At 37.9% G+C, this 23,197-nt stretch overlaps 2 protein-coding genes and 4 non-coding genes across 7 annotated transcripts in view; all 6 read left to right on the forward strand.

Annotated features, from left to right (window-relative positions):
• The window catches only part of rpl17 (ribosomal protein L17), a 306,152-nt gene extending 292,171 nt beyond the window's left edge, over positions 1-13,981 (forward strand). The window contains exons 1-7 of one of the 2 annotated variants that reach the window (XM_006627155.3): positions 6,614-6,665; positions 7,179-7,231; positions 7,341-7,381; positions 9,156-9,290; positions 10,605-10,703; positions 11,757-11,948; positions 13,900-13,981. In XM_006627155.3, the coding sequence (XP_006627218.1) occupies positions 7,192-7,231; positions 7,341-7,381; positions 9,156-9,290; positions 10,605-10,703; positions 11,757-11,948; positions 13,900-13,947 (555 nt within the window). In that variant the 5' untranslated portion in view covers positions 6,614-6,665; positions 7,179-7,191 and the 3' untranslated portion in view covers positions 13,948-13,981. Of the gene's footprint in view, positions 1-6,613; positions 6,666-7,178; positions 7,232-7,340; positions 7,382-9,155; positions 9,291-10,604; positions 10,704-11,756; positions 11,949-13,899 lie in introns of those variants that run through there. The other variant, XM_069186971.1, reaches the window with a different exon arrangement.
• LOC138237905 (small nucleolar RNA SNORD58) lies at positions 8,982-9,052 on the forward strand. The gene has a single exon (XR_011189225.1). It is a non-coding gene; the product is annotated as a small nucleolar RNA SNORD58 (small nucleolar RNA).
• Positions 10,398-10,467, forward strand: LOC138237903 (small nucleolar RNA SNORD58). Its single transcript, XR_011189223.1, has one exon. It is a non-coding gene; the product is annotated as a small nucleolar RNA SNORD58 (small nucleolar RNA).
• Positions 11,420-11,486, forward strand: LOC138237904 (small nucleolar RNA SNORD58). The gene has a single exon (XR_011189224.1). It is a non-coding gene; the product is annotated as a small nucleolar RNA SNORD58 (small nucleolar RNA).
• Positions 13,446-13,511, forward strand: LOC138237902 (small nucleolar RNA SNORD58). The gene has a single exon (XR_011189222.1). It is a non-coding gene; the product is annotated as a small nucleolar RNA SNORD58 (small nucleolar RNA).
• Positions 13,982-17,731: 3,750 nt separating the features above from the next.
• On the forward strand, positions 17,732-21,763 carry nkx6.1 (NK6 homeobox 1). The gene is made up of 3 exons (XM_006627154.3): positions 17,732-18,885; positions 19,481-19,653; positions 20,583-21,763. Exons 1-3 carry the CDS (start codon positions 18,324-18,326, stop codon positions 20,826-20,828), a joined length of 981 nt encoding a protein of 326 aa, XP_006627217.1. The 5' UTR covers positions 17,732-18,323; the 3' UTR covers positions 20,829-21,763.
• The last annotated feature ends 1,434 nt before the right edge of the window (positions 21,764-23,197 follow it).

Consider the following 23,197-nt stretch of genomic DNA (forward strand, 5'->3'; position numbering starts at 1 on the left):
TAATGTATACCCAAAGGGAGTATTAAACAATACGCTCTCCCTAAACGTTTTGGATCTTCTCAGATTGTCAGCACTCACTATTACAAATAACACTGGAGATCTTCTTATGAGATAATCGCTAACTGCTCAGAAACTGCTTTTATAGAGAACTGGTGATTCCGACGGCAACCAATTCATTGATTACGATGATTGACAATGCAAGGATTGCACTTCTTTGACTGGGGTAACTCCGCCCCCTGGCGACTCAACCCTGTCTCTAGTCACACGCTCTGCTACTAGTTCTTTTGCACCATAAAACATGACGGTCAGCATTCAATACAAAAAAATAGCTTGCCGAAGAACAAGCAGATTTAGGAAATTTCTTTAAACCACTTTTTAAACATCTATTCTGAAGGAAATAGTAACTAAAGAACATGTGTAATCACTTATTATGATTTTATTATTTAATAGAGTTTCTTCAAAATAGCACGTATACAAAAATTATTAATAAAGAGTGCATACACATTGTGCTCAACCTTTCTAGCAGCCCGATAATCCTTGGCTGTTCAATTTACCATGGGAATTTACACCTGTCAAAAGCAAAAAAATATTATTTTAATAATTTTCTTTCTTTAAGGCTTATGTGTTGAATGTCAGCTTTCAAACACCGTATTTATCTTAAAAAGGTTATATGTCTGAGTCTCATTTTCTGAGAAATGCTGGTTTAAATAAGTATCTAAAGTTATTGGTTGTAATGCAGTTGTCTTGGGATTTTTCCAACATTCCATGTTTTTATTATATAAACATACACTAAGGGTACAAAACATTAGGGACGACTGCTCTTTCCTTCAAACAGACTGCATGGTGAATTCAGGTGAAAGCTATGATCCCTAATTGATTCCACCTGTTAAATCCACTTCAATCTGTGTATATGAAGGGGAGGAGACAGGTTAAAAAAGTTTTTTAAGGCTTGAAACAAGTGAGATATGGATTGTGTATGTGAGGGAGAATGGGCAAGAGAAAGATTTAAGTGCCTTTGACCGCATATGATGGTAGGTGCCAGGTGTGTTGGTTTGAGTGTGTCAAGAACTGCAACACTACTGGGTTTTTTAGGCTCACCTGTGTCCTGTGTATATCTGGAGTAGTCTACCACGCAAAAGACATCCAGCCAACGGCAGACCAGGGGTTGGAAATGGCTCATTGATGAAAGAGGTGAAAGGAGGCTGACACGAATTATGTACATAAGCACAACCCATCACACCTTGACATGAATTGGGTATGGCAGCTGATGATTTTACAGAGCTCCACGTCTTCCAGCAAAAAACAAGAAACCCCTGTTGCAGTGGGCTAAGGAATGAAAACATTGGACACTGGAGGATTGGGAAAAACATTGCCTATTCTGATGAATCAATGAATGAATTAGCTGGAGCAGAGATCTACTACCAGCCAACTCACCAAAACTGTGGGAAGCACCGGAGTCAGCATGGGCCAGCATTCCTGTGGAACACTTTCAACACCTTGTGGAGTTCATGCCATGATATTGAGGCTGTTCTGAGGGCTAAAGTGTGTGCGACACAATATTAAGAAGGCATCCCTAATGTTTTGTACGCTCGGTGTACAGTATATGACGCATTTCATGTTTTTCCTCTGTTCTCATATTTGATCATGAGCAAAAATATAAACATACTGTATAGGCCACAGTATATAATAATTTAAAGGCTGAGTTTTATGAGTTTATTGTTGTGTCAATTTACTTGTTTACTCATTCTTACAAGTGAGGAGAGTTACTGTAGTGTGAGACTAATCCCTCATTTGATTTACCAGCCTAAAGATCTTTCTGTGTGAAATGGGTTAGGGCTGGGATCTCCAATCCTCATCTTGGAAGGCTGGTATGTGCTCAAGATGATTTTATATCTATATTTTGTGTTCTCATTTTTCCCCCTTTGAAACAGATAATCACACACCAGAATACACACAGCCTTAAATCTGGTGCTGCTGGTGAGGAAATGAACACTGACAGAAAGGGTAAGACCCCTCAAAACTATGGAGTAGCGAGTGCTTTAGACAAAATTTTGACAATTAAATAATCCAGAAAATCCAGATAATTCAGAAAAAATATACACAAAAATGATGCACAATGAGGATTTACAGATTATGTATTAAACGTTATCACATTCAATAATCTTATTCTGTCTGTGGTGTGACTAACTGTTCCCACTCTCACACTGTAGCAAAGTATCTTCATCTTTTATCTAAGGCAGATATGTTTAAACCATACTTTCAATAATATTAACACATATATTTGTTGCACAAAATGACCCCCCGCCCCTTCCCTCCAGAGAACAGAAGAAGCAATTTCTGTCCTGAGTGGCTCCCCTTTAGCAAGATGGCAAGATGAAAAACTAGTAATATTTATATTTTCTGCATCTACCAAAAATGTAGAGTAATTTAAGTGTTCATGCATTGGCCCTTTTAAGTTGCTGCAATATGTGCAACTTTGGTATTCCGGATGCCTAATTTTAAAATGTCATTAATTATACATGCATCAAGAAATAACCAGATTAATTATGCCACTATTGTTCAATGAGATAGATTGCTAGCACCATATTTCACTACTTTTAAAATATAAACATTAAAAATTATATGCACTATAGTGATTATAAACCTCACAGACATTTTATTTAATGCTATACATCTAACAACTGTTGGCAAAAGGTTGCAAAATTTTGATAAAACAAAGTCCACTGCAAATGGATTGGGATTAAGGGAAATAAAGATGAAGAGAATTCCTGTAACATCATTTAAAATTTTAATAATTATTTCTAAAACTGTGAGACACCAAAATAGAGCTAGCAAAATTACAACCTTTAGTCAAAAGCAGGAAAGACTCATTCAATATTGTGAATGAACCTAGCAGAACCTGAGATATATAGTCCAGAGAATGTACAGTACCTAGAAGAATAAGAAAACTGAAAAATCTCAACTGCAATTTAATGAGCACTTCTTAAACTACTAGTTTTGCTAAGAAAACTTTATATCTGGAAGAGACATAATAACTGTTACATATTCATAATTGTATACTGTAAGTACTGAGGATTGCTGTAACAAACTATGAGATTTCTAGATTAGTGCTATTCTTTCCTTGTACTTTAAAAATCAGCAGCTATATCTGTACTTTAGATTTTCTAATACTCATAAGGAATCCTGTGTATGTATTTAAATTGTTTTGGCGTGGTCATGAGAACAGCACATATTTGATTTTCTTTCTTTTTTTTGTTGTTTCACAGGCCACAACGATAAAACTGTTACAGATCAGAAGAATGGCAAAAGTGATGGTGATGTCTCAGGAAATGACCCTAGTAAAACAGCATCAAACAAATCATCAGCCTGTAATATTTTATAAGGACATTAACTTCATGTCATAAACTTTCGCTGGTAAATGGATGCTCTTCCCAGGGAAAAAGATCTGTTCCCTTATAACTATTTGATATATACAGTATTACACAAGTAATTACACAAATTCTTAATAGTCATTGTATTATATTTACCATAGATGTACCAAAATAACTTGCCTATGAATATTAAAAACGTTATTTGTATGGCATATTTAGTTTTCCATCCTAAAATTCTGTTTATAAATTTAGGAATTCATTTTCAATCCAAATTTCTAAATGGATTTTATTTTATTGGATACAAGGCAAACATGACATAAATAAACACATTTTTAATTATGCTAAATGATCTTCTTTTTTGTATACCGCTGGTAAGTTATTAAATTCTTTATTTGAAAAAAATACGCAATTCTACTATTTTCTGAAAGTGTCAGAAATGCTTTTTCTTGGGTGATTTAGTCGTCTATGCTTATTATCTGATCAAACTGTAATATTAAGTAAATAGTTCTGCACACCACTTTTTCTTCCTTTATACAGTACATCATTAATTTGAATTATGAAAGCAAACTAATACTAATAATAAGCTTTATTGCCAGCAGCCAGCAGCAATATCACCCTGCAACTCACAACTGGCAACCCACTGAAGCTAAGCAGGTGTGAGCCTGGTCAGTACCTGGATAGGAGACCTCCTGGGAAAAACTAAGGTTGCTGCTGGAAGAGGTGTTAGTGGGGCCAGCAGGGGGTGCTCACCCTGTGGCCCATGTGGGTCCTAATGCCCCAGTATAGTGATGAAGACACTATACTGTAAACAGGTGTTGTCCTTCGGATGAGACATAAAACCAAGGTCCTGGCTTGACTCTCTGTGGTCATTAAAAATCCCAGGGCGTCTCTCAAAAAGAGTAGGGGTGTAACCCCGGCGTCCTGGGCAAATTTCCCATTGGCCCTTACCAATCATGGTCTCCTAATAATCCCCCTCTATGAATTGGCTTCATTACTCTGCTCTCCTCCCCACTGATAACTGGTGTGTGGTGAGCATTTTGGCACACTATGGCTGCTGTCGCATCATCCAGGTGGGGCTGCACATTGGTGGTGGTGGAGGGGAGTCCCCATTACCTGTAAAGCGCTTTGAGTGGAGTGTCCAGAAAAGCACTATATAAGTGTAAGCAATTATTATTATTATTTATTTTATATAGCACCTTAAATGTAGCTTCTCAAAGGACTTATGTGAAAAAAAAAACATTAAATAAAGTTAGGAGATAAAATTAGCACAAATACATGCAGTAGAAGATGCAATAAGCAGATACAAACATCAACTGAGTAAAAAGTGAGATGGGGAGTAAGAAGATAATCTGGGTTCTGAGGTGCCAGGCACAGTAGGTGATACTACAGAATTACTTAAAGAATGGAGATATGTGAAACAGCTGTTGAAAACCGTAACATATCAACTCAGATTGTTATAGTCTTCTATCAGCCAAAAAAAAGCCACAGCTAATCTTACTTCTGAAGCATTGCAGAAATTACTGTATAAATGCAAAACCTTGGATCTAAAGAGTACAACCGTTGTAGCTACACAAACATGGTTTCTGCAAGATAATTGAGAACATGCAGTCTAGTTCCCTCAGAAAAGTCATTAATTTAGGACTACAAGCATGAAAGACCTGATACCCAAACAAAGCAAAATTATAGGGGACCAGAAATAACACTAAGTCTGCCTGGATGACCAGGAAACATTATTGGACCCCTAGAGGTTTTTTTTTCCTTACTAAGGAGTTTTTGGTTCCTTTCCTCCGTTGTCTTCTGGTCTTTTCTGTTCTGTATTTATAAAATGTATGGTCACTTGCATTGTTAAGCGCCTTGGGGCAACCTTGTTGAGAAAGGTGCTATATAGAAATAAATTGAATTGAATTGAATTATCGGTCTGTTTAATCCACCTGCACTGAGAGCTGGTAATTATGACTAATCAAGTAAATACTCAATTTGGAACAAACCTCCAGGACTAGGATTTGTCAATCATACCCCAGAACTAGAAGAGACACTATACTGTAAATAAGCGCTGTCCTTCGGATGAGACGTAAAACCGAGGTCCTGACTCTCTGTGGTCATTAAAAATCCCAGGGTGTTTCTCGAAAAGAGTAGGGGTGTAACCCTGGAGTCCTGGCCAAATTTCCCATGCCTCCTAATAATCCCCCTCTATGAATTGTCTACATTACTTTTTTCTCCCCCCCCTTCGACGGCAGGCGGAGCGAGGCGCCGGTTGGAGTATTGGACCCTGCTGGACCCGGTTGGACCCTGCTGATGCGGGATTAACACTAGGAAAGAGAGAGAGCCCAGAACTAGGAGAAGAAATTGAGGACTAGTTACAACTTGCCCATTTTGATATTGCAATTTCTTATTGTTTCAAGGAGCAAGACTCACATTTTCTGCAAGCAGATGATGTCTGATTGGATTGAAAAATAGTGTTGATACATCTAGATCATACAGCACAAGAAAATAGTCTATCTCACAATGTAGATGCCATAGTGGCTTGGTAATGTGGATTTGCATTTATGGACAAATTGTTGGAACAAACCTGAAATTAAATATAATTCTTCCAGAGACATAAGGGTGAGATATTTTTAATGTCCTGTACCCTTGAATGCAGAAAATCATAATAATACTCTTTGGTGTGTCCAAAAAACTGGCATATTCCAGAGATTGAATGTTTGAATGAGAACAGGATATCCCACTGAATATTTATATCCAACAGTTTGTATTTACGAAGGTTGTCCAACCAGAACTTATGAGTAACGAGGGAATGAAGAGAAACATTTCTAAACCAAACTTCTTAATTTTTAAAATGCAAAGAATTACGAGAACAGAAACTTTCAGGCAATTAGGAATGATAGAACAGTAACTACTTTTAACAATGATAAAAAATGAAACAGGAATAAAGAATAACTCTTACAATCAGGCCCAATATCGTAAAATATATGTCTGATAAAACAAGAATATAAAAGATAAAAGTAATTATTTAGATTAAAATATATTTACAGGTTTGAATTGAAATGCTGTTAGATTTTAAAATAATCGATAATGGAGTTTTGTTCGCTTAAGGACCATGGTCACTTCTTGTTTGGATCTGATAATTATATCCTGACACGAAATAATAGCATTTGTTGCAGTACACCACTGTCTAAGAAAGCAGCGATAGCTTCATGATTCTCGTTTCAGCATTTCATCTCGCGATATCACACGAGTCCATTTGTGCTTCCGGGGCACGTTGTCTTTCCTCTTCCCTGTCGCGGACTGACAAGAGTAGGTCATGAAAGAGAATATGGGCGCTGCGAAGATAGCTAAAATCTGTCTTAAATCTTAGGCATCGTGCTTCTGAAACGAAAATATAACAATGCTGTGTGTTATACAGTAGTAGAGGATGTTTTTACTGTTGATATGTGGATTATTAAGAGATGTTTACATTAAACTCCCAGTCTTAGCACCAGAACGATACAATGGCTGACTGCCGCCTACATTTTGCGCTGACCAGTTCAGCCTTATTGTACGGAAATAAGCAACACACTGATTCGATGTTCAGTACATGTGAGGAGAAATATTAATCATTTGAAAAACTTGACGAATGGTCTAAAGAACGCTGATTTCTTAATCTGATAAACGGTGATCTTCATTCATAATCCTCTATATAGAGTACAAGGCCTGCATCGGTCTCTGTAACGTGGAACATGTTTCTCCTCCGGCTGTTGTTCATGGAGTAATTTTGCTTGCTTTGAATACGTTTATAATTTATCCATTTTCCTGTTTGTTTTTTTACAGCGAAGTTGTCAGAATGGTCCGCTATTCTCTTGATCCCGAGAACCCAACTAAATGTAAGTTTTAACGTTGGAACTGTCCGCGCCGTCACCTTGCCCTGTGATCTTGTTTTAATTCAGTTGGTCTTCATGCTTTGTCGTCTTACTGGTGTTTCTTTCCCAACAGCATGCAAAGCCAGGGGATCCAATCTGCGGGTCCACTTCAAGGTAACGATTTATTCTTGTGTGAAAGACCCTTGGTTCTTATTTTAAGGGAAGTGAGCGGTTCTGTTTTATACTAGAAATAGATACCAAAAGGGGAGCTCTTATTTTTCGAAAAGCAGATGTTTTCGAAGTAACGTTATTTCGTACAGTTTGCCTAACGTATGAAAGAAAACAGCGTGGAAGGCGTTTTAAGAATAAATGTTGCAGTTGTTGATCCAGGGTGATTGTCTGAAATCAACCCACGTGTATTTGGTTTCTGAGACCAGCGAAGATATTTGCATGCAATAAAGGAACAGGTTTAGTTTTCTATGTTAGCCTGCCAGTGTTACACTACTAAATGAAAATATTAGGCGTCTCTGTGAAATATAGATAAAATGCTGCATTGGTTTGTATATTAACTGTTAAGACTACTATATCACCTGTAGGAAAATAACTTACGGAGTTGTTGATGTTAGTATACGTCTTATTTACCAATGCATGAGAGAGCTGACTGTTTGGTGTATTTTACGTCATTACTAAACGAGTCTGTGTTATTTTAACTTAGATTAATTACTAAAACATTAACAACCAAACAATAAAAGCCCTCAGCACATTGTTTTGAAAGGAACGGGTCACAAGCCAAGAAACTGATTTACATGTAATGATCAATCCACGTGCTCAGTGGCTGTAAGTATGGTTATCGGTAAGGCCATTTGGGCATGGTTAAGCAGAGAAAATAACCGTACCTGAGATAGGCAATATTGTGGTATTCAAAACGGTGTTTAGATACATGTTACTCAAATGTAGGAGCGACTCTGTTTTCTCTCAGTGTCTTGGTCTGTGTAGTTATGACCTGGATTATCTACCTGTGGCTGTCTCCGTGACCTGGTACTTCCTGTTCCCTGGTCCATCACTCTGAAAAGCAGTAGTGTAGATCTCTTGCCTTTCTGGAGGGGGCCTGTGGTGGTTATGAAACTGCGTACATGCACTTAGACCACTTTAGGTGACCCTGGTGGTATTCTGTCCAGCTGATTTAGGTTTTAAGTGTTTTTTTTTTTTTTACTGCTGCAGGGCATTCTTGTTCTCTGCTACACATTAATTAGTGAAAAATACAACACTTCTGCCTAGTCCAGAAAATCAGCCCAGCTTTAGAGTTTTGAATCATTTTATATCGGAAAATTAAACTTGGAAGTTTCATCACATCTTAATGTCTGAAATTGACTCAGTGGGATATTTGAACACTTGCTTTTAATATTCTTTTACCTAAAGCAAATCATGTTGAAGGAAAATTGATGAGCTTCCAAAACTAAGGAAATGCACAATTTAGTACTTTCACCATATGAACATATGTGATCATTATTTTATCTTATTTTGACAAACTATATATGGCTTAGTAGTTCAGGTGGGTAGCTGCGTCGACATTCGTAGGCTGCAAAGGAACAAATAAAGGTTTATTCCATGCTGAAAAGAGAAGAAAGGAAACGCAACGTTTCTGCTGTGAAGCCTTTTCCGGGTGTATATTTGTCTTGTCCTAATATGAAAAAAAATTCTGGCAAAATATAATAGTCTAATTATTTAGATGTAGTAAAATGGTAGTATCGAAAATAAAGGCTGGTGTTGAATTTTGCCGTGATGATCAAACTTAGGAGACCTTTGGAATTCAATATGACAAAACCAAATTATAATCTGAGCAATTTTTAACCACCATGCTTCATGCCGATGTGCCCCTCAGGGAAACAGCTCAGTCAGATCTCATGTAATGCAGCTCTGCCTTCTTGTGTAACGTGCTCTGTCCTAGAACACCCGTGAGACTGCTCAGGCCATCAAAGGCATGCACATCCGCAAGGCTACCAAGTACCTGAAGGATGTCGTTGTGAAGCGCCAGTGTGTCCCCTTCCGTCGGTACAACGGGGGAGTTGGCCGGTGTGCCCAGGTGAGTTTCTGGATGGGAGTGAGAGGGTCACTGTGAATGGAATGCGTTTGCTTTCCCACGGTACTCACTTTTCAGCCCTTTAACGTGGTGAGCTCTGCGGCAGCTTACAGGCCAGTGAACCACTTGTACGTATGATGCACCTCTCAGTTGCAGCACCCCCAGGTCAGCTAGAGTAATGTGAAACTTTGAAATACCAGATCTTGCTCTATTTGGCGCAATCTGTTATGTGTTAACAGCTACCTCAAATCGGAAACGCATTTATAATGCTTCATTCACTCACTATGCAAGATGTTAGTATTGTAGTTCCCTTTTGTGGCAATTGCCAGACCAACCATTTCCACTCTTCAGTAGTTCTGAATAAAGTCTCCTTGATTGCTCATAGAAAACTTGTGCAGAAACATGGGTTTTGTGATCATTAATGTGCTCTGGCCATGGTTTGGTTTGTATGTTGCTTATCATGAGAACAGCGATTGAATGGCACACTGAATAGTGTAAGATTTGGTATTTAAATTGTTTCCCATTGGCTTGGCATAACTTGGGCAATTATTGCAGGTGGCCTATAATATTTCTATGGGAACTCAATTATAACCCCGACGTGGTGTACTCGAGCCTGTTCTATGCCAGATTACTAGTATAAACACACTTAGTATGATGAATGAAAATAGCAGAGAAACCCTTCCCAGCTCCATTTCAGTATTCCTTTTTAACCATTTTCCAAAATGTCCTTTTTGCAGCAAACTTAACTTTTTGTCTTCCCCTTTAAGGTTACTCTCCCCTCAGACATCCCACTACGTCCCCATATGCCCTTTCTTTTTCACTTGTTACAGCATTTGAGCCCACTCCCAGCCCCGCATTTTGGAATCGGCCCATAAGATAAACTTCTCTTGCCAAAGGAATGAAAGGAAGAGACTTGATTAGGTAGCATGCTGTAAAAGGTATTGCCTTATCCATCCCTCCCGTAGTTCTCCCTCTTCATGTACTCTGGTACGTCTTTAATAGTTTAGTGTGTTAGGCACAACTGGGGTCTTGTGCTGCCCATTGTATATACAAAATGTCTTGTTTTTGGATATGCTTTTTGCATGCGTGTTGCACAGTTGTGAGCAACGGTTGCAGTGATGACCATCTTAGGACACCTTTGGATTTAAGCATGAAAACAACCTTTTTATCTCTGAGCAACCGTTCCATTGTGTAACTTGGGCACATATTGGTATCTTGCTTATGTCAAACTAAAAAGCTCAGTTTCACATTTATCCTTTTTTTTACCGAGCAAAGGAAAATGATATTGGTATATTAATTAACATTTTTCTGAATTAGGCTAAGCAGTGGGACTGGACACAGGGCCGTTGGCCAAAGAAGAGTGCTGAGTTCCTTCTCCACATGCTCAAGAATGCCGAGAGTAATGCTGAGCTCAAGGTAATTAGTCTCTCAAGGTTTAGACTTCAAATGCTTTAAAGTGGATTAGGTGGCAGTGGTGTGATGTGAACAACCTGAATAGACACCATTGGCAGATTGCAGTTTATATATGACAGATATATTACATCTGAAAGATTTTTAGATGGTAGTGATTACAAATGGATTTACCATCGCTGTCTTAAAAACAAACTAGTTACAAGCCCTTGGTCAGTGTTGCAGGAATGCATCCTCCAATGTTGTGTTAGTGGCTATGTGTTATAGTGTTGTAAAGTTACTCATAAACTAAGGCAAAATGTTTAAATCTTAGAACAATGATGTGTTTGCACAGTTCTACTTAGGAAGTTGCTCAAGTATGGCAGGTTTTCCTGTTGAGATTCAGCTGAACATGTGTCTTTTTATGATCCAGTGCAGAATGTAGTACAGTGTGCATGGGTCATTGCTAATGTATTAACTCAATTCTTTTACTGTATGTGATTGTGTCATGGCAGGTTTTATACAATCGGTATAAATCAGTTTTGTGTACAGAACTTGAATGAAAGCTGTAGCCATCACGTGCAGCCAAATACTTTTATTTCCTGCAATAGGTTATTGAGTTGTCTATTCTGTTGTAAAAATCAAAATTAAAACCGATGTCTAGTTTTTCATTTGTGTTTAGAATCAGCTTGTATTCATTATAAAATGTGACATTCATTTGAAGATTCTAGAACAAGCCATAATTGCGATGATGACTTCTTAGGACACCTTTGGAAATACCATGAAAAAAAATTCTAAACCCTGAGCAATTATGGTAAATATTTTGATGGAAGTGTAAGTTACACAACTTGTTGCAGCCATTGGGTTTGCAGTTTTTTCTTGAAGCTAGTTTATTTCTGTTATAAATGCTGCATGTGAACACTTAACAGCAGTGTAAAGGGCAGCTGAAAGGGCCCGAGTAAAAGCAGTTTTGCTCAAGGTGGTGTCTTGCTTTAATGCGCCTGCCTCCGAGTAGAAACTCAGCCTTGAAATTCTATGAAATTCTGCTCGGAGCTGAAACAGTTTGCTCTCTGGGTGTAGGGCCTCGACGTGGATTCTCTGGTGATCGAGCACATCCAAGTCAACAAAGCTCCCAAGATGCGCAGGCGTACCTACCGTGCTCACGGCCGCATCAACCCCTACATGAGCTCCCCTTGCCACATTGAGATGATCCTCACAGAGAAGGAGCAGATTGTTCCCAAACCAGAAGAGGAGGTTGCTCAGAAGAAGAAGGTAACATTTGGCAATTAAGTCCTTTGGATCCGCTATGTTCAGGTTGCAGACCTGTGTAAGGTTTAGTCATACAATAGTAAGCCTATTAAGTCATTTCTTTGGCAGGTACAGAGAAAGGATGTTAAATAGGCTGAGAATTGATTTAATTCAGCTCGCCATCTCTTGACGAGAGAGAAATGGTGAGCCATCATTGGCTTGGGTAGTAAGCAAAACTGACTACATACTGAGCATCAAAATCGCTGTAGGCATGCACATTTTTAGGTCAATTTTACAGATTTCACATGTTTTGATTGTTTTTTGTTACATAACCACCAAATCGCCTCATTTCACTTCAGTTCACCTCGGGTTTCACCTATGAAAACCTCTACTGCCTGCAAAGATCCACAACCTAAATGTACAGTCCTACGTTGAATAAAATCCTGGGACCTCACTTGCTGTTTCCTGTGGGCTGACCTTGATTTTGCAACATTCCAGCAGGATGATGAGTCCTTGTGCTGCTTACGTTTTAGCAGCTTTTTGTGAGACGAGAATGGGGTGTATGCTGTGGTGCCCTAGTTGCTCGACTTTAGTCCCTTCAAACCTTTATAAGATGAGCTAGGGGTGATGTCTTTAAACTGTAGTTGCCACACAGTAGACACCTTAATGGTTATTTTACAGGACTTATTAGTGTTGAGCGTGTTATAGAAAGTGATGTCATCCCCTTTAGAAAACCAGACTGCTTAAAATATTCCTGAGGTAGTGTTGCAGTTAGTCACTTTGTAGCCCTGAGCCCACAAGTAACTAATCAGATTCCAGCAATCAGACAGCACAGCTGCTTCTGTCTTACTTTTACTCCTTCCTGGACTAATGCAGCCTCGTGCAGAGTACATCCATTATACAGCTTGAATTGTTTCCAGTGGTAGCCATATGCCATTAGCCAGCGACTTTCACAGTGGATCCCCTATGGAGCAGCACTGTTGATCTCAAATGGTAATCGGCATAACTAATTTACTTGTGTGATTTCTGTTCACTAAAATGTAAGTTTGTCTGCTACAACACATTTTCCTGGTAGCTGAATTTGTTGTAGTTAAAAGGTTTCTTTGCTCTGTATGTAAGTTTTTTTTCCTCATACTTTAAATTGGAATAAATGTTTAGAGATTTTGCACTCCCTTCTTGATCGTAATCAGTAGGAGACCAGGATAGAGACTGCAAGATATTGTGAGCAAAATGAAAGGGGGGGCAGGTCAGGCTCTTGAAGTGTTAATGGACATTTTACATGGGGCAGTGTTCTAAGCAGTTGGCTATTGAACTTTTCAAAGTCAAATTTTTTTTTGCTAATTTGAAGTAGTAAATACAAAGCATATCTGTTAGGGTCTAACAGAAGGATTCTAGACCAGTTAAGCTTGTAGTGATTGCTTATAGTATTGCTGTAGTTTTAAAAGTGTCAGTGACGGAAAACTGTTATTGACAGTTTCATTAAAGGCTTTTTTGGTGTTTTACAAAATTGTTAGCTGATGGTTGCAATGATGACTTCTTAGGACACCTTTGGAGAAACCATGAAAAAAAAAGTTTATTCTGAGCAACCAAGATCTACATGTGCAGAGTCTGGCCAGGTACCTTCTCTCCAGTTACACTGTTATATTCTGCAAACCTTTCTAAGAAATCATAAGCAAGTGTGAAGTACAAAACCTTTGCTGTTTGGCTTGCTGCAGTACAGGTTTCTTTCCTCCAAGCTAGATTCCCAGTCCTGGTCACGGAAGGGGTGGTGTGCCAGTTTCCTGGGTCTCTTCAAACCACTAATACCTAAAGTGCTGAGATGAGCTTTTAAATTGGTCCAGTTAAGATGACAATAAGATGGTTTAGACTGAGCTCAAATGAAACCTGACAGTGGTCCTCCCAGACTCGATTCATTGCAAAAAGTGCAATGTTGAACTATACCCTGAGCTGATGTTGACTATTTTTGTTCTTTCAGGTTTCCCAGAAGAAGCTGAAAAAGCAGAAGCTCATGGCTCGAGAGTAAATGTATTTTTAATAAAGATAAAATCCAGCACAAATCTGTGGGCTGTCATTTACAATATTTACACCTATTGAGATTGATTAAAATGTTTGGGATGGTTCATAACACGGAGGGGAGGCTCAAGGCGATGTGTGAAACCAGTTATAATTCCAGTCAGTGGAAGGAAGATCTGATTTTTCCGTTGCACACTCGGCATTGCATGAATTCTAGATCCACATTCTGTAAATGGTTGCAGAACTTCAGAATTTCAAGCATTGTAACACCTGATGATACTGTTAAGACATGTTCTTGTGGGACTTCTTGGGTTTTTCAGACAGTTGTAGTTTTTAACAGCTCTGTGTTATAAAACTGGTGCTTTGGGATGCTGTGGTCAAAGGAAAGAATAAAGGTTTTTCTTCAGTGCTGACCTCAGCATTTTTAATCTGCTCCTTCATGTGAGTGGTGCACTACAAGTCTCCTGCAGATTACCTCTGGTATGAATAGGGTGACGCAGTGGGACTGTGAAGTGACATGCCAAGTGACTTAACTGTTGGTGTCTAAAGCAGCGTTCATTCAGTGTCGGATGTCATTGATGCGTCACTTTTCTACAGGATTTTGCCAAACAACGTTCCAAAGCAAAATATTTCTTCTACTTGTACATATTAAGTGAAATGTTTTACATAGTGAAGAGACCAGAAATGTTCTGGTCCTGGCGGGCCAGTGTATTTGCAGGATCTCTCCTGTCTTGCTCATCAGGTATTAAATGATGCCATAGTTGTCTTAGTCTGAATAATGTTCTCAGAGGTCTGCCTGCATTTGCTTTGGAAAAGATGTGTAACAGTAGAATGATCCAAGATGCTCTTGGCTTCATGTGATGAAGTTTTACGAGTTCAACATCCATTTTCTTGGAAGATTTTAACACCTGCATCATCACTCCAAAAGTGTCATAATGCAATGGTCGGTTGGCTTAATTTTTTAAAGCTAATTGAATGGGTAGGTGCCATTTTGTTTATAAACCTCCAGAACACATTCAAAGTCCTGAATTCATGAAACATTTTAACAAGACAGTACTAGACTAAGACTAAACAAGCTTGTGAAATGGCTTACTGTGCATGTTGAGTGTCTTGGCTGTTTAGCATTTAAAAATATTGTATAAGATTCTACAAATATAACCTGACTACATCCTATGATAGTTCAGGTGGGTAGCTGCGTCAGCATGCGTAGGCTGCAAAGGAACAAGTAATAGGTTTATTCCATGCTGAAAAAAGAAGAAAGAGAACACAACGTTTCGGCCATGGAGCCTTCTTCAGGTCCTATGATGCCTCTTGACTAGATTAAAAACTGGTCAACACCTTCGTTTTCTCTAAACATGTATTAGTGCAATGCCCTCCTTGCTGGGGTATCTAAATCCACATTGAACAAACTGCACTGGCCAGAATCCTGACCAGGTCTAGTGCAAGTCATCACATTACTCTTTTCCTGGAGTCCTATCAGGTTGTGTCACTTTCTAAATCTTAAAGCTGACTTATAAGACTAAATGGCTTGGTAATTCAGTATCTGTCTGATTCATTATCTTCCTGACTGGTCTCCTGTTTGTCCCTCTTCTCTCATCTACATGCACTGGAATTCGGTTCCCAAGGAAATCAGTCACCTTCCTGAGCGCTTTCAAATCCTGACCTTCTTTAGGAAGTCTTTTACTTAATGCCTGCCCCTTAACATCTCCCTAATTGAAAACCATTGTTTTTTATTATACTATTTTATCTAATCTTTTGTTCTTGCTATAAATGCTTTAAGAATCTAATTTTAAAGTTGCTACATAAAATAAAGTATATTATTACCATTATAATGCAATGCAATTGTTGATCAGATTCTTACCCTCAGGTAAAGTGGGAATTTTAATAACTGTCATAAATCTTTAACGTGAGACCCAACCCGTTTTTATTTTGTGTAAATCGGCCACTTCTTCTTTTGAGGAACGATTTCTAGTTTGCCTGCAGCTCTTGGACGTTTATACCGTGTTAATCCACAAGATGTCGCTCCTGTACAGGTTACAGTGTTGCGGTGAGAGGCGTTGTGTACTGTACTTGAGACACCTAGGTCAAGTTTAGGAGCGTGACCATGTGTATTCCTACGGCTATTGCTATTATTACTTTAAATGGAACTCTAGGATGGTTCGGTCTTCATTGTTTTTCTTTTTTACAGAATGCTGAATGAGCTTTGTTAAATTGATAATGTTAAATGTATGCTGATACGGTTTTACATCCACTGCTGACCAGAATTCATTTATAACAGATTTTTTATTCTATAACTTATTCAGTTGAGTTTTTGCACATCCAAAACATAACTTAAGCAGTTTGCTCATTTTAGGGTATTTTTAAGTCAAAACAGTTTACATCATTCTACAACTGATAAGTTCTTGTTCAAAATACCCATTTGAAAACTAGAAACGTATAAGAATATAATAATAATAATTTAAATTATTAAAATATATGTTTTTATTTTTCGTAAATTAGTTATTTTATTGTTCGAATCTGAGAAACTATTAACTATTTTAGTTGATTAATGAAGCTTGAATGTAGTAAAAACAGACTTGAAACGATTGTTTTGAGTCGGGGGCGAGGGAATAATATTAATTTTAAAATTAAAATTTAAAATTAGCCTTTCTCAACGACATATTTGTGTGTCGACAAGATCCTAGGGAAATAAGTTTCCGCGTATTAAATATAATCAGGTTAGACCATAACCCAAAACTGTCATATTAAATTAAAAATATGGGATGTACACTGTGTTCTGCTGAATAAAATATCTGAATCAAGTACAAAGTCTAATTCGGATATAGTCTTGTTCAACGTATTTCAACCTGTCTTCGACAACTACTACTATTGAAAGGAAATGATGAGAAAAACGTAGATCCAAATATTATACCGTAATAAACTAGTAATGAATTGCAAAACAACAATATAAATCAAGATCTAAAATTTGTATAGCCCTCAAAGATTTTGGAGATTTCTTGTAATAATTTACATACATAAAAACCCGTAAAGAACAAATAATAATTATTAAACTATTATTAATATACGGAAAATGATGTCATCCGCACTTGAACATCGCCGCGAAAACGTATTCTCTAAATATTATTGCCATGAAAGAATGCCAATTTAAAGAATCAGTTTGCTGTTATAAACCTATGGTTTGTTTTCATAAAGCTTTTGCCGTCGTCCACAGTTGATATCAAAAGCTAGAAAGTGACATATATTTTAGCTTTCTGATTGAACAGTTCGTAAAATCTGGAATTAGCGAATCCTGTTTTAAAAAGGACACGCATGGTAAAATTTGCGCCACGTAAAAGCTTTATGAATACGGGCCTGTGACTCACACCAGTTCATCATCTATGGCGTTGCTTTTTGTGCTTGTTCAGCGGACAGCAAGTTCATTTGACCTAATCTTTGACAACTATTTGGAACCAAATTCATAGAAAGTCTGGAAACTGTTCAGGGCGATGTATTTAACCAAAGCAGGGGAAGAGGGAATGGGCTGCTAAATTAAATACTATCAAAAGAATCGTCTTTTTTCGTCTCTGACAAATGAAGGCAGATGTTCTTTTATTTGTCAAAATAGATCCCAGATTGACTAGATTGATTTTGTCCCCCTTTTTTTACGTGTTTAACCAGCCAGTCCAATTGCAACTCTTTTAATATGCAAACGAGCGCCCTGAAATGAGCCAATAAGAGCGGCTACTAAAATCATTTGGTCCTTAAGGATTATACGCAAGCAACGTCACTGGAGATGTCACCCAATAGGAATAGAAACTCCCCCCTCGACTTTCTGAGTGACATTCCCAAAGTTTTGACTTTTGCGGCAAAAGCAAGTAGAAAGTGATGAAAATGTTTTATTACAGTCAGGACCTCCGTGTGCAGTGGCCAAAAAAGGATTTTCTTTTATTTATAGAGGTTTAAGCGTTTTAAAACACCTGCCTTTACCTTTGAAGTAAGGAAGCAAGGAGCGTTGGATATGTCTTCAAGTCGAAAGCCGTGAGCGCAAGTATTACCCGATTAAAGAAAGAAGAGATCGGACTCCGTCACTTGTAGGGATGCCTAAAAAAGTCGTGGTTACAACAAATACTGGACTTCTGGGACGTGAAAAAAACACGGGAGGAATTTGTTTTTTAATTTAGACTTAAACGTGTTTTAAGCTACATGAGAAGGTTTGGATTTTTTTTTGCTCCAAGTTGAAACAGTACTTGACATTCAGATTATGCTCTCTGTATATTGCCTGATATATATTTATTCGTGAAGGACCATTTAACTTGAATATATACATAATTATTGCTGTTGAATTAGTACAGGAATAGGTAATTTTTAAATTTAATTTCGACCTGAGTTTTAAATATTTTTTCGGTTATGTTAGCCGTGGGGCAGATGGATGGCACCCGTCAGAGCGCTTTCCTCTTGAGTACCCCTCCTTTAGCAGCTCTGCATAGCATGACCGAAATGAAGACCCCACTTTACCCCGCTTATCCGCTGACATCCAACGGACCTGCCTCATCGCCCTCCCCGTCTGCCACCTCCCCGAACCCGGGAGGCATCCCCGTGTCTTCCCCGGGGATCAAATCTTCAGCTGCACTCTCTTCTCTCGGATCACCCCAGCAGTATTCGGTCGCCACCCCCCACGGAATAAACGACATCCTCAGCCGTCCCTCGATCGTCTGTAGCGGAGCTGCAGGGGCTGCGGCTGCGGCGGCCGCGACATCCTCCGCCGGGATTCTCACAGGACTGCCCCGGTTCAGCAGCCTGAGCCCCCCACCGCCTCCTGGACTATACTTCAGCCCCAGTGCCGCGGCCGCAGTGGCGGTGGCTCGCTATCCCAAACCCTTAACAGATCTCCCGGGCAGAACCCCTATATTTTGGCCGGGGGTCATGCAGAGCGCACCTTGGAGGGATGCCAGATTTGCTTGCTCACCTCGTAAGTTGAACATGTTCTACCCATTTTAGATTGCAATTTACAAATTGTTAATTCTAGGCTAAATAATAGATACCGCTGTATCATTACTAAAACTGGTATCAATAATGATGATTATTGTTAAGCATTTTATTTTCTCACGTTATTACATTACTGTTAGGACAACAGCGATAAAGTCAGTCCTGCTTCATGCTTAAGTGAATTTACATCATTCAGAGGATTGAACATGTACTACATTTAAACAGTAGCCTATTGCTACAATATTAATAAGTGTGTAATAAAATATCAATTGTTGTTGCTTTCGCTGCGGCAATATTTATATTTACATGTGTTAACTGCTATCCAAGCTGTCACTTACTGTGTACTGTCAAACTACAGGGGTATGTTTAAATCGATCTTTTCACTGACGAAAATCGAGTTAGGCATTTATATCATCATTCTTCAAAGAATCTTGAATAGTTTGTAATGCAGTAGTCAAATTCTCTTACTAAAACATAGCAACGGAAACGAACTAAAAGGGCCCTTTTAATATATTGATATATTTCCTTAACAAAGTAGGACTGTTGAATAACTCAAGTCGTATTTTTTTCCTTTTCAGATCAGAGTTCTGTACTGCTTGACAAAGACGGAAAGAGAAAGCACACAAGACCCACGTTTTCCGGCCAGCAAATTTTTGCACTAGAAAAGACTTTCGAACAAACGAAATATTTAGCTGGGCCTGAGAGAGCGAGGCTGGCCTATTCATTGGGGATGACAGAAAGTCAAGTGAAGGTGAGATTATCTTGTCAAACATTAGATAAGAGAATGAAGATCACACATTACTGAGATTAAAAACACAATCCGCTTTGGTACCCCACACACATATATCCGTCTTTCAGGTCACTCGGCCTTTTTCCTGTGGAATATCTTTTATTAAAGTTTACGCACGTTTTCAGAAATACTGTCGTTTATTGTTCAATCTAAATGCTTTAGGTTTAGTTGATAGGAAATTAGAAACTGAGTTAATTCGATCAAAAGAAATTCGTTTAAAAGTAAACGATACGACGATGCTACTTCTAAAACTCACATTTTAAAGATCAGCGTGTGGCTGATTTCCGTTTAAAAAAAGCTGCAGTTTTCGAGCACAACCGGCACTGAGCACTTTTCGAATTACCCGACGCACTGTTTTTAAACGCTTGTGAATGACAGTTTTGTTAAAGGTGTTATTAATAATGTTCTGGCACGTCTTGACCAACTTTTGTAGTACAAATTGAAACAAGATGCAATGTGTCGTTAATATTCAATCAGTATTATGATTTTAACTCCACTCTTTCTTGTCGCAAATCGGATTTACACAATCGGCTCTACATTTGTAAAACGTAAATAAAAATGATTATCTCTATAGCACTTGTCGTGGTAATGTCAGACTAAAAAGGTCGTTTCCTACATTAATAAACACGTGTTGAAAGGTTATACAAGCTTAGTATGTTGATTAAAAAAGGAATACCATGTTTTTATAACACTAGGAGAATTTTAACTAAGACTAATGGAGTCATATGTACACTGCAGTATTTACACCATACGTACTTAACATTCCCGGAGACCACAATATCAAATTATAACAGCACTTCTTTTTTTTGCCCCAAAGCTACCGTTCTTGCTATTCCATAGCTCACACGTAAAATGCATAAAGGAAATGTGCTTATTTACATATTCTTCAGGTTTGGTTCCAAAACAGGAGGACGAAGTGGAGGAAAAGACACGCGGCAGAGATGGCCACGGCGAAGAAGAAGCAGGACTCGGAAACAGAGAGACTGAAGGGAGCCTCGGAAAACGAGGACGATGATGACGAATATAACAAGCCCTTAGATCCCAACTCAGACGACGAAAAAATAACTCAGTTACTTAAAAAACACAAACCTAACCCTTCTCTGCACATCCACACGTCCGAAAACGAGAGTTCGTAGAACGAAAAAAGTAGAATATAATTTTTAAGACAAGGAAACCTAGCACTAAACTGTTGTTCTGAGCAGCGGCCTATTTTCTTCAAATCAAGATGAGTACAGTATTTTTATTGTGTTTGACGAACAGGAGGAAGAAGGACTTTAATACATTGGGAAGAAGCTTTACATGATTTAGTTCAATCTCAGAAGCGGTCGCCCGGGATGGCGATCCAAGCGTTGTGATTATCGCACTGCAGATAACTGTGGCTGGACTGAGGGACCTGCGGGGATACTTGTAAATAACAGCGTGAGTTGTACTAAATAGAAATGATATTACTGTGAATATTTATGTGTAAAATATTTTGTATAGAACACCACAACGACAAAATTATTCTCATTTAACCGCTTTCTTTCATGATCGTTAAAATTTGTTTTCTGGTGGTTTTGTGAATTGCGATGACAACAGGTTTTTATTGTTTCCTGAACAACTTTTCACCGTAAGAAACGGCAGTTGAAATAGTCTGAATTTCATTAGCCTTTCTTTCTCGGCTGTGGCTTCAACACTTTTATGACTCCTTCGCTTCCAGTATATTGTTCTCTCCACGAATAGTATTAAAATAATTTATTAAGAATTTTAAGAATAAGAAATGCCCCACGGGTCTTAAAAAAACGTTAAAGCCCCATTTAAAACGAAGAAATAAAGGTTGAATTACAAAAAAGAAGTTCCGATTTAACATGCAAATAAAGAAAATAGCTGTGTTTAAATTAAAATACATTTGTAATATAATGAGTAGAAAGTGTTTTGTCTCCCCAGTGTTTACGCTAATTAAAATGTTTGGATTCTAGGATTTTCACACTTAATTTATATAATGCTTACGTTTGTAACTGTCCGAATCTCGCAGAAAATGTGTATTGCAGGTTCATATGTATTGCACTTTTATTAAAAAAAAACAATAAAACGAAAATGAAAGTTTTTTTTCTTCTGCAAGTTGTTAAGAAGACTTTTTCACAACCAAGCAAATGATTTAAAGAAGAAAATGTTGCAGAAATGTTTATTTGTCGAAGAAAGCGCCACACCCCATCTTCCTTGATGACATAAAGATAAGCAACTTCCGATAGAATTCACTAAGAACGTTTGATTTCTTCTTTTCATAATTCACAAGTGAAGCTTTGATACAAGCGAAATGGAAAATTGGAAAACACACAGAAGTTCTATAAACCTTCCTTTTTATCGCACTGATACAGTATCAAGCTACGAGTTGTTTTTAGATCGGGGGTGGTGGGGGTGGTGGTGGAGGTGTGGGGGATCTGGAAATGAAGTTCTTAGGGTTTTTATAATATTTATTTCACTAAACCATTGAAGGAGAACTTCTCAAGCCTTAGAAGCAAACTTCATCTTACCTGTTTCATGACAAGACTAGTACCGTCTATCTGCTTCAGGTTTTGCTATCGTGCCCCTTCTGAATATCTTCTGAATCTGGGGTTTATTTGACCGATTTTAAAATATAATCTTGAAGGAAAAGAATTCTGAGGACCATGAGTGTCCGATAGCTTTTCTTAAAAAAATCTGAGTCACTGTAGACTTTTCTATGGAAACGTAGTATACATTATACAGAATAGATAGAGTTTAGGTGTAAACTCTTCTATTGCTTTAGTAAATTTGCAACATCAGTGATAATAGTAGTGTTATGTATTCTGTCATTTAATTTTTAAATGATTTTCAAAATTTCTTGGTGTTCATTATCTTCAAATCATTAGCTTCCGATACACTTGTCGTAGAACGTTAACGTCAAATATCCAATATATTTTAAATAATATATATATATATGTGTCATCTTTGATAAATATATTGAAAGATCTTAAGTTAAAGTTACAACCTGAGTGGCAAAATTGTTTCGGGCTGCAAATAAAATATTTTTTGAATAGCTCATAATAAATTTAGATTGCAAAGGGCATAAAATTACTTCTATCAGTGACTATATGTCTAGAGACTTCCGAGATTAGATCAGCATGTTCTTTCAAAATTGAAAACCACTCAGCCAGCCCACCGAACTAGTAAATATTTAATTAATCAGATGTGAATTTAAAAGATGTAACACTTTCACCGGATGCACAGCAGAGTCGTAGTGTTAGAAATTGTTCATCAGTTTTCTGAAGGTGCACTGTGCACCCTGCTGGTAGAGGAATAATAAATTGTTTCCGTTAATCAAAAACCACGTTTACATTGCGTCTCTGAATTAGTCTTTAGAAACAATATTACTAAATAACATTATGCAATACAGTTTAAGACAGGCCGACGTTGTTTCATTCATTAAAAATAAATTAATTCAATCTTTGCGTTACGCTCTGAGGCTTGTAATTCGTTGCGATTTTAATTAATTGTAAGTGACTTT

Source organism: Lepisosteus oculatus, chromosome 3 (assembly GCF_040954835.1).
Source record: "Lepisosteus oculatus isolate fLepOcu1 chromosome 3, fLepOcu1.hap2, whole genome shotgun sequence".
Classification (NCBI taxonomy): Eukaryota; Metazoa; Chordata; class Actinopteri; order Semionotiformes; family Lepisosteidae; genus Lepisosteus; species Lepisosteus oculatus.